Source organism: Triticum aestivum, chromosome 7B (assembly GCF_018294505.1).
Source record: "Triticum aestivum cultivar Chinese Spring chromosome 7B, IWGSC CS RefSeq v2.1, whole genome shotgun sequence".
Classification (NCBI taxonomy): Eukaryota; Viridiplantae; Streptophyta; class Magnoliopsida; order Poales; family Poaceae; genus Triticum; species Triticum aestivum.
The window spans coordinates 480939166-480949588 of NC_057813.1; the positions used below are offsets into that span (position 1 = coordinate 480939166).

The 10423-nt window shown below is 48.5% G+C and overlaps 1 protein-coding gene across 1 annotated transcript; it reads left to right on the plus strand.

The window, feature by feature from the left end:
* Nucleotides 1-457: 457 nt before the first annotated feature.
* LOC123161024 (50S ribosomal protein L19, chloroplastic) lies at nucleotides 458-3680 on the plus strand. Its single transcript, XM_044578877.1, has 6 exons — nucleotides 458-701; nucleotides 1056-1208; nucleotides 1313-1504; nucleotides 1608-1694; nucleotides 1887-2020; nucleotides 3315-3680. Exons 2-6 carry the CDS (start codon nucleotides 1071-1073, stop codon nucleotides 3415-3417), a joined length of 654 nt encoding a protein of 217 aa, XP_044434812.1. The 5' UTR covers nucleotides 458-701; nucleotides 1056-1070; the 3' UTR covers nucleotides 3418-3680.
* The last annotated feature ends 6743 nt before the right edge of the window (nucleotides 3681-10423 follow it).

The following is a 10423-nucleotide window of genomic DNA, read 5'->3' on the forward strand; positions in this document are numbered from 1 at the left end:
TCACGGCGAGCTCGTCGGCAGGGTGCCGCGACCGGCGACGACACCACCAGAGCTGAGGCATCACACCGGAGCTGCGACTGTCACCATGGGGAGCTACAACCACGAGCGCACGCTGCTGCACGCGCGTAGCCAGCGAGAAACGCAGAAGACGACGCCGGCGAGGTGCGATGTCCGGTGGCGAGGGAAGGTGACCGGCGACCGGGGAGGGGGGGAGGGAGGAGGGCGGCGACTAGGATGGCTACCGGAGGGGAGAGGAGGTGCGCACCGAGCGGAAGATGCGATTCAGCGAGCGGAAGAAGAAGCAGCGATCCAACTTTTTTTTTCCGCCAGATCCAACGGCCCACCCGACTCAAATCCAATGGCTCCGACGCGACCGGCCGAACGGTTGGGCCGGCGCGCCGGCGCAGATTAGTGGCCTTTACACAATCAATTGGAGATGCTGTTAGGGTTGCTGCTGGAGAGCACGGTGGGATTGACTGATGGCGTTCGCTCGAGCGTGAGAAATCGGGACGGTTGGTCGCCATCCAACGGCAGGAAATCTGTCTCGTGCTTTCTTTCACCCGGGTGCGGGACGTCACTGCTCCAGGGCTTCAGGGTTCAGGCGAGGTGCGACCTACCCGGGACGACGTCTGCCTCTTCCCTTCGTCTCCGCCGCCGGCCAGATCTCTTTCCGCCCCTTCTCCGGTGACCCGCTCGGCGAGGTATTCCCCTCCTCCCCTTCCTTTGTTCCCCCGTTCGCTAGTCCGGACCCCGGCAGGCCTCAGCCTTCTACGGCAGGCGGCGCGCCCCAGACGGAGATTTCCCCGTGGGCACCCTGTGGGGTATCGTTTCTTCGCCGTAATCTATCCCATCCAAAACTTGGTTCCTCTATCCATCCAGTTTGTTGTGGATTTGTTTACTGTCCGGACGCCTGGTGGAGTATTTAGTAGTACTGAAAAGATTTTGGGGCTCAACTGAACCCTGTAGGGTTTATCTTGCGCTTGTTCGTTCATGTATTGCCTCTGGAATGGAGTCTTCGCTTAACTTTGATCCCAGCGTGTGCATTTTCTGTGCAGACGACCGGTCACAGGATGCAGTCTTTGGCGCGGACCGTCTGTCGAGCCGGAACCCGTGGCAATCCTCTGAAGCTCATGGATTGCGCAGCTCCTAGTGTAGAACAGTCCTTCACGGAACCCCTGAGGTCTTGCAGCTGGATTCGTCAAATTGTGGTGCGTGTGTCATTGTTCGTATTGCGGATACAAGTCGCGGGTTTGTGATCCTGTGTTACTAATATGGCCTGGTCATGCCTATTGGAATGAATTTTGATGTGCAGAGTCCGATCATTCCACGCGACGGTGTTCAGGCATATGGTTTCTGCACGAGGACTTTGACGGTGAGGGGGTTCACGACAGTGGGGACTGCCGAGGTTTCTGTTGAGGATGAAGATTCCAGCTCTCCCATGGTTGAGCACCCGCCGCGCATTAAGTTCAAGAGGCCTGACAAGACGGCCAGGCACATTATGAATGTAAGTTAAAGTGCCATCTCCGGTAACAGTATAACTTTTAGTACAAGCGACGTTACAATGATCACTTAAACAACCTATCGTATCGGTTACTTGAATTTGCCAGATCTTGAACAAAGAGGCAGTCGACAAAGTTCGTACAGAGAGGACCATTCCTGATGTACAGCCTGGATGTATTGTTCAAATGAGAGTGGTAAGTACTACCTCTGTTCACAAATGTAAGACGTTTTGGCAGTTTAAATTGAACTGCCAAAACGTCTTATATTTACAAACTGAACTACCAAAACGTCTTATATTTAGGAACAGAGGGTGTAGTAAGTAAATGCATTTCTGCCTTATTGCTGTTCATTCATATATCTGTTGTTCTGATTTTATGTGTAAACAGCAAGTTCCTGAGAACAAGCGACGTGAGTCTACATTGAAAGGCATCGTCATAGCAAGGCGCAATGCTGGGATCGCTACGACTTTCAGATTGCGTAGATTAGTAGCTGGCGTTGGCGTTGAGTCTGTCTTTCCACTGTGAGTGACACCAAATATGTGCTTCTCTCTCTTCCATGTCCATGTTGATAGACATTGCTTTGTTTCTGAGCTTTCCACGTACAAATTAGAATTACTTCTTAGTTGTGCACTATTGTGTTTCTGTGAGAATAACCGCTTGTGCATTTGCATCTGGGTGATCTCTGTTCCTTAGCATGACAGAACAATCTATATTTGTTGGTTGTGCATGAAATTTTTCTGTGTGAATACAAGGAAGACACACACACACACACACACACACACACACACACACACACACACACACACATCACTAATTCGCTACACATGCACACCTCCATGCGAGCACATCTTCTAGGAATGATAGCAACTTATTATTAGGAGGCCAAAGCCAACATATATACATGTACAAGAGGATGCCAAGAGACTAGAATACAAAAGGTCAAAAAACATCATCAGTATAACTCTAGCACTAATCACACGCAAAAACGACAAAGACCAGGGATAAATCTGCGGACATCACTAAATTCCTACTCCTACTTGTTAAACACGGATCAAATTGCCGATGCACAGTTGCTGTATTCGAAGTGTAATTTGCTTGGCTGAACTGAAAAAAAAAGTTTTTGATTTATATGTTTGTCTCTGAGCTATTTGTTGCCTTCTTGATATTCCTGATAGTATGTCAATCTGCCGTGAGAATGGTGGTACCACCTTCATTCTTGTCTGTACTATAGTCGTAAATCCATGACAATGTGTAATATTGTCTAAACCATAGAATGCTATGTATCTGGCTGATGAACCCTTAAATCAGCTGTGCAAGATGCTGGTAGTATTCGAGACAAAACACACAGTTTTTCATTAACCATTTGTACAGAATTGATTGCTTGTTCTGCGTTAGCATTTTGTTACAAATGGAGCTTGTAGTTTAGTACTCCCTCCGTCCCATAATATAAGAACGTTTCTGACACTAGTGTAGTGTCAAAAACGTTCTTATATTATGGGACGGAGGGAGTACATTTGTTCATCCAGCTATGGTTAAACTACCTTTCATGTGGACATAGCCTTTGTCCTTCTCGTGTCTGCTGTGGGAATACATTGGAAGAATGGGAGAAGTAGGATATTTCATATGGGATCTCCTTTTGTTTTCACTATTCAGGATCTCTTTACTTTCGTTCTGTAGTTAATGTCTTCAATCCTTCATCACATAAAAAGTTGCATTAAGTTGTTGAAGAAATCAAACATGAAAGATATCATCACATCATACTTGTTTCATGCGGATTTTTTTTTTTTGCTGATGCCACTTCTCTTTTGCGTTTAGGTACTCGCCAAACATCAAAGAAATTAAGATCTTAGACAGGAAGAAAGTCAGGAGAGCAAAGCTGTATTACCTGAGGGACAGAATGAATGCACTGAAGAAATGAGACAGCATCAGCTTGGTTCTTGCCATTTTGTTTCTGATGTGGATCTGTGTGGCTTCAGTTGTCACAGTGGTTGCAGGTCTAGAAGCTTCATGTTTACTTCCAGCTCCTAAAACTAATGTTTCAGGTCTCCATGCTTGGTTTCTGGGGCAAGCGCTAGCAGAAATACCCTTTTGTGATTTGAAATTAACAATGTGGATCTGCCCTCTTTTATGTTTTGTAGCAACTAGTGTAACGATAAAGAAATAAAAATGCTCAAACCTCTAGCTCTCCCTTTTCTCATCGAAGAGATCGTGATATATCTACCTGTTTCTGGTTAAGTTAGAGAAGCTTGCATAATTTGTGTTCTACTGTTAGACCATTCCGTCCTGCTATCAAGATGGTTGTTTGCACACAACTCAAGTATAACTTTGATGGCCCGTTTGTAATGCAAGAAATGGGAAGGCTAGTGTTCATGTGCTTTAAAAATGGCATCTATTCTTCTTTGATCAGTACTTTGGATTGTGTTTCTCATCTTTGCGAAAAATAATGGGGAGAAGCGAAAATATCAGCGTTAATGAAAGAAATTATTGAGATTATAAGTCTTGCGAGTGTAAGTTGGAAGTTGAACTCGTGCAGTAGTCGAAGGTCGAATTATTTGAGTGCAATGGTTTAAGTCCAGCCCGTTGATGTAATAAACAGTATATAACGGGTGGTAAGAAACTAACATGAACATAGGCAACAAAGGCTCCTGATTGAAACAACGGGTGGTAAAGTAATAATTCGGTATCTTACGAAAACCATCAAGCCAAACTTCGAGAGACTTGCCTCCATGGCGGATTCCGGCGACTGGCGCGATGCCGTATCCTTCTCTCCTCTCCCTCCTGATCTCCCCGCTCTCTCCATATTCTCCTGATTTCTTCGCCTTCCCTTTCCTGCTCCGCTGCCCCAGCCCTTTCCCGATCCCCTTTTCCCATTCCTCCAAGCGGCCGGATTCCGGCCAGATTCCTCTCCGCAGCTTCTTCTCCTTCCAATTAATCCCTTCCTTCCTCACATGCTCCAGCCTCCGCCCTCCTCTAGCTCGTTTTTTGCCCTCTCTCCTACCTTTTCTCCAGCCTTCTCCTTCCCCGACTTTTCCTTGCCCAAGGCTCCTTCCCGATCCGTCTAGCTTGCTTCCTTCTTTAGCCTGATCTCTGCGGCTCTTCCACGGATGGCGCTTGGTTCCCTCGGTCTCGATTCGGTGGATTTGGAAGGATTGAGAAGGCGGACGATGCAAATTGTCTGTAACTCACCGGATCAGAAGCGATGCCTGAAGATGTTGCGGGCTAAAGTAGCATCGTTCCTCGAATCCGGCGACTTGGGGTTTGCTGGTACGGCGGAAGCCTCAGAAGGGGTGTGTGGTTGTGAAGTTTGGCCGGGGATTTTGCCCCCTTCTTCTTCGGCTGTCCAAGGAGGAGATTCAGAAGCTATACTGATTGAGAATGCCCCAATTGAAGATGAAGTCAAGGGTTCTATGATGGCGTCCGAGGTGGCGAAAGGCTCTGCTGCCGTGCCGCTGGCCGGTGTGCTTGACGGGTTGGTTCCTCTCGCCGTGTTCGGCAGTGACGGCGAAATTCCTCTATGTCCATGGAGACGTGTATTCAAGGATCAGAGAGGATATAAGTGTGCCCGGTGGGACACCGGACTGGGAAGAATTAGTGATCAAGCTGCTTTGGATACAGTCTCCATACAGATAAATAAAGGATGCAACATCTTGTTCCATACGGATGATGTGGAGTCGGGCCAGTATAAAGGAAGAGGAATAGTTGCAAGGAATTCGGCACGAATCAAAGAAAAAATAAAGACTGAAGAAGGGATTGCGTGTGCGGACAGGGTGAGTGTGATTGGTAAAACCATTGATCCAACCAACGAGAAAGCGGGGCTGCGGGCACAGTCCCGCGAGCAGAAATGAGGATAGTGGCGTGGAACTGCCGGGGGCTCGGGAACAGGCCGGCAGTTCGTGGTCTTCTAGAACTCCAGAAGAAGGAGGATCCCGACGTAATTTTTCTTTCAGAGACTAGGATGAATAAATATAAAGTCGAAAGGTTACGCCAAACCTTGGGGATGCCACACCTTGTCTACAAGGTTTGTGCTGGAAAGAGTGGAGGCTTGGCTATGCTATGGAAAAGAGAAGTGAACCTGAGTTTGAGGTGGCTTGGAAGAATGCATATTGATGTGACGATCGAAGAGGTTGACGGATATAAGTGGAGACTCACAGGTATCTATGGCGAGCCCAGACCCGATCACAGGGAAGAGACGTGGCGACTGTTACGCACTCTACATCAGCAAGAAAAGCTACCTTGGGTGTGTATAGGGGATTTCAATGAGATCCTATACAACTTTGAGAAGCAAGGAGGGGTGCCCAGAGCTCACAGCCAAATGGATCGTTTTCATGATGCTTTAAACTTTTGTAACCTAAACGACCTGGGTTTCGAGGGGGACGTATTTACTTGGCGTAATAATAATTTCCGTTTGGATGGTTATATTCGTGAGCGCCTGGACAGGGCTGTTGCAAATCCACAATGGTGTATGCGTTTTCCAGGTTACAAGGTGCGGAACGGTTGCCCTGAACACTCTGACCATCGCCCAGTTATTCTCGATGTACATGGTGCGGCCCAAAGAAGGAGACCACCACCGAACAATTTAAACAAAAGGTTTGAGGCACGCTGGCTTCTTGAGGAAGATTGTGAGCAACTGGTGACGGAGGCGTGGGAGGACGCAACAAGGAAAGGCAATGGCCGTGTGATGGAACGACTTAAGTGTGTGTCCAGGAGTTTAGACAAGTGGAGCAGGGAAGTGTTGGGTGACCTGCAGAAGAGGATAAAAAAGCTAAGGGCTGAACTCGAGGAGAGCCGTACAGGAGACCTATCAGAAGCGGCAGTGAGAAAAGAACAAGTATTGTGTTTCAAGCTCGGTCGTCTTGAGGAACAACTTGATGTGTTTTGGAAACAGAGGGCTCATGTGGGCTGGCTGACGAAAGGAGATCGAAATACGGAGTACTTTCATGGTTTTGCCTCGACACGGAAGAGAGCCAACCGAATCACAAAGCTAAGAGGAGATGATGGGGTGGAGGTAGAAGAGGAGGAGGGTTTGAAGGCCCTCGTTTCTAATCATTTCTTTGGCTTGTTTACCCCCATGGCAGGTACAAACATTGAAGAAGTTCTTCAACATGTTCAACTGCGAGTCACACCCGAAATGAACACTTTTCTCCGGAATGAATACACAGCCCAGGAGATAAAGAGTGCACTGGATGATATGGGTGACCTGAAGGCCCCAGGGGCTGATGGTATGCCTGCAGTATTCTATAAGAGATTTTGGGGTATGGTGGGGGAGGTAGTGGTGCAAGAAGTCCTCCACGTGTTGCAGGGCGGCAGTATACCAGAGGGATAAAATGAAACTATTGTTGTACTCATCCCAAAGGTTCGGAACCCAAATCGGATTAAGGATCTTCGCCCTATTAGCCTATGCAACATGGTGTACAAACTTGTCTCCAAAGTCCTTGCCAACCGGCTCAAGATGATCTTGGATGAGCTTATTTCGCCTAATCAGAGTGCTTTCGTCCCAGGGCGTTTGATCTCGGACAACACTATATTGGCTTACGAAATGACACATTTCATGCGGAGAAAGAGAAGGGGAAAGGATGTTTATATGGCTCTCAAGCTAGACATGAGCAAAGCTTACGACCGCATCGAATGGCCATTTCTGGAAGGGATGATGACACGGATGGGCTTCGCGGAGGAGTTTGTGCAGCTTATAATGAAGTGCGTAACGATAGTCACCTACCGGTTCAGAGTGAATGGGGACTTAACTGGATATATTGTTCCTGGTCGTGGGCTGAGACAGGGTGACCCGATCTCACCATATCTCTTTCTCATATGTGCTGAGGGATTTTCAGCATTACTAAATCATGCAGAGGAGGAAGGACGCATCCGCGGCATACAGCTTGCTCCAACAGCGCCTCGGGTTAGCCATCTCCTTTTTGCTGATGACTCGTTACTGGTCATGGAAGCCACACTGCAAAGTGTACAGGCCATCAGTGAAATTTTACAAGTCTATGAGGAAAGCTCGGGTCAGGTCATCAATAGAGAAAAGTCCTCTGTGATGTTCAGTAGCAATGCAAAGCAAAGCGCCAAAAACCTGTTATTACAGGAATTGCAACTTGGTGCTGAATCAATGAGAGGAAAATATTTGGGGCTGCCAACATACATTTGGAAGTCGGTCAAGAGATGCTTTGCATACATAAAGGACAGTATAATGAGCAGACTTCACGGAGGGATGGAGAGATGCTTGTCCATGGCAGGGAAGGAGGTGTATGTCAAAGCAGTCGCACATGCTATACCGACGTATGCTATGGGCTGTTTCGATCTCACTAGATCCCTGTGTGATGAGATAAGCCAATTCATATGCCGATACTGGTGGAACCAACAGGCAGAGGAGAGGAAAATGCATTGGGTAGGATGGGAAAAATGAAGTTGTCAAAGGAGGAAGGTGGGCTAGGATTTCGGGACCTGCACTCCTTCAACATGGCCATGTTGGCTCGGCAAGGATGGCGATTACTCCAGGCACCAGACTCACTTTGTGCGCGAGTGCTGCGAGCCATGTACTACCCAAGTGGGAGTTTGCTAGATGCTGAACCAGTGACGGGAATGAGTTATGTGTGGCGGAGTGTTCTCAAAGGTCTGGAGGTAATTAAAGAAGGGATCATTTGGCGAGTCGGATATGGGTCTAATGTGAGGATCTGGGAAGACCCGTGGATCCCAAGAGGGACTACTCGCAGACCGGCCTCGTATCGGGGCTCACATTTGTTCTCCAAAGTTTCTGAATTGCTTGATCCGATTACGGGCAGTTGGGACACAGACTTGGTTACGAACTGCTTCCACCATGATGATGTTCAGCATATCCTCCGCATCCCTATCTGTGACCAAGTGGAAGACTTTATAGCCTGGCATTTCGGCAGTAAAGGGTTTTTTTCGGTCAAGTCGGCATACAAAATCCATGTACAGATGCAAAAAAATGAGGCCATAAGGCAACAGGGCCATAGTTCTGTGCTTGCTAATCAAAACGCTGAGTTGTTCAGAGCACTGTGGAAAATTCGTTGCCCGCCGCGTGTACATCATTTCCTCTGGAGGTTTGCTCACAACAACCATCCTATGTATGTGAACATTAACAGACGGGGTGTAGATTTAGACACCAGGTGCACGGTCTGTGGAATTTTTTTCGAAGATGGGGGGCATCTATTCGTCAAGTGCAAAATGGTTAAGCAGAGATGGCGTGCCTTGTTACTTGAGGATGTCAGACTTCGACTTGTCGAATGCAACTCAGCCAAGGAATGTCTAGCATTTATATTCAGTCTGCCATAAGAGCGTTTGTTGCTGTCAGTAGCTCTTCTCTGGTGCTGGTGGACAGAACGCAACAAAGGCAACCATGGTGAACAAAGAATGGAGGTTGAGGCCTTTCGTTACACAGTGCAGCACCATGCAAATGAATGGAAAGAATTCCTGGTGCCCAAGCCGAAGAGCACAGTAGTTCAACAGCAAACATGGACGAAGCCTCCAAGTCATATGGTTAAGATCAACACCGACGCTACGTTTTCTGACCGGTCTGGAGCTGGGGGATGGGGCCTTATTTGCAGAGATGATGAGCAGGATATTCAGTTTGCAGCCGCTGGGGGTAAACATGATTTTGCTGATGCCTTGCATGCTGAAACTTTTGCCCTCGCTCAGGCTGTAGCGACGGCGGACCGCCTTGGTGTGGGTCGGGCAATCTTTGAAACTGACTGTCTGGTGCTCAAGCAAGCTACTACATCTAATGCCTATGATCTTGCACCGCTGGGTGTCATGTTTAGCGACATTAGGTTCAAACTCCAAACTCTTTTCATAGAGGCTTGTGTGGCGTATGTGGCCAGAACCTGTAATAGGCCGGCGCATGTGTTGGCTAGTAAGGGTGCGGGACTAGCTGATGGTGAACACAGAGAGTGGTTCACTAGCCATCTCAAAAAAAAAAGAAACAACGGGTGGTAAGAAACTAACTGTTGAAATGTGAGATGGGCCTAGAGCCCATATGACAATTTCAGATTTGATCTCTAAGGGCCCATGTAGGTGGCATGACAAGGTGGTGGGAAGTTTAGTCCCACCATGCTAGTGGAAGGAAAGTTGGAGTGGTTTATAAGGGTGGCTCTTCTACATGCTATTGGAGCTTGAGAAGAGAAGAGGCCCTCGCGCGCTCCTCCTCCTCCGCCGCCCACCACGCCTCATCGCGTCGCGTCGCGTCGCGCCGCGGGTTGCGGGTTGCGGGAATGAGCCGAGCCGAGCTCACGCCTATGCGCTTATCAGCAGGGCCACGATCCGAGACGTCGGATCGTGGGCTGTCACGGACTCGGACGTGGGTCAAGCCCACGTCTCTCCACGCGGCCGCGTCTATATAAGTGCGCGGTGTCCCCTAACCCTAGCGGCCACGAACAGATCACATCTGCTCATGCGCACGCCCACCGTCGTTCCTTGGCTGTTGCTGCCGCTGGTGACTCCATCCCGTCCGCCGCGTACACGGTCGACAGGAGAGCAGGTCTCCGAAACCACGCCCTTCTGGTTCCTGTACGGGGTGAGGGGCGAATAGGTTTTTGGGCAGCGATTACGCGACTGCTCGCTTCCGATCGTCTGCTTCCTCTACGTCCACGTCGCCTTCATCATCACCGTGTCCATCGACCCCGACCGTGCCGCCGCCGAGAAAGCTGAAGTCGACAAAAAGGCCGCCGAGGACGCCGCCGCTGCCACCAAAGCCGCGGCCTCTGCATGGCCTACTAGAGGGTATAACTCGTTTATCCCGCTCCTGGTTAATTTCATATTAGCAGTACTAGCAGTATGTGTAGATTTGTCTACTGTTTGCTTAGTACGTGCATGTTTAGATCAAAGTCAGTACGTCATCAACTTAGTCAATGCCATGCTAGTGATTTACTCGTGGATTAATTTAATCGAGAAATTGCCTATTTATTCAA

What these genes read in the sequence shown, in the direction of transcription:
- LOC123161024 (XM_044578877.1), top strand. Translation starts at nt 1,071, where the DNA reads ATGCAGTCTTTGGCGCGGACCGTCTGTCGAGCCGGAACCCGTGGCAAT. An exon ending in CGGCCAGGCACATTATGAAT is followed by an intron (nt 1,505 to 1,607) that starts GTAAGTTAAAGT and finishes TGAATTTGCCAG; the next exon opens with ATCTTGAACAAAGAGGCAGT. An exon ending in GTATTGTTCAAATGAGAGTG is followed by an intron (nt 1,695 to 1,886) that starts GTAAGTACTACC and finishes ATGTGTAAACAG; the next exon opens with CAAGTTCCTGAGAACAAGCG.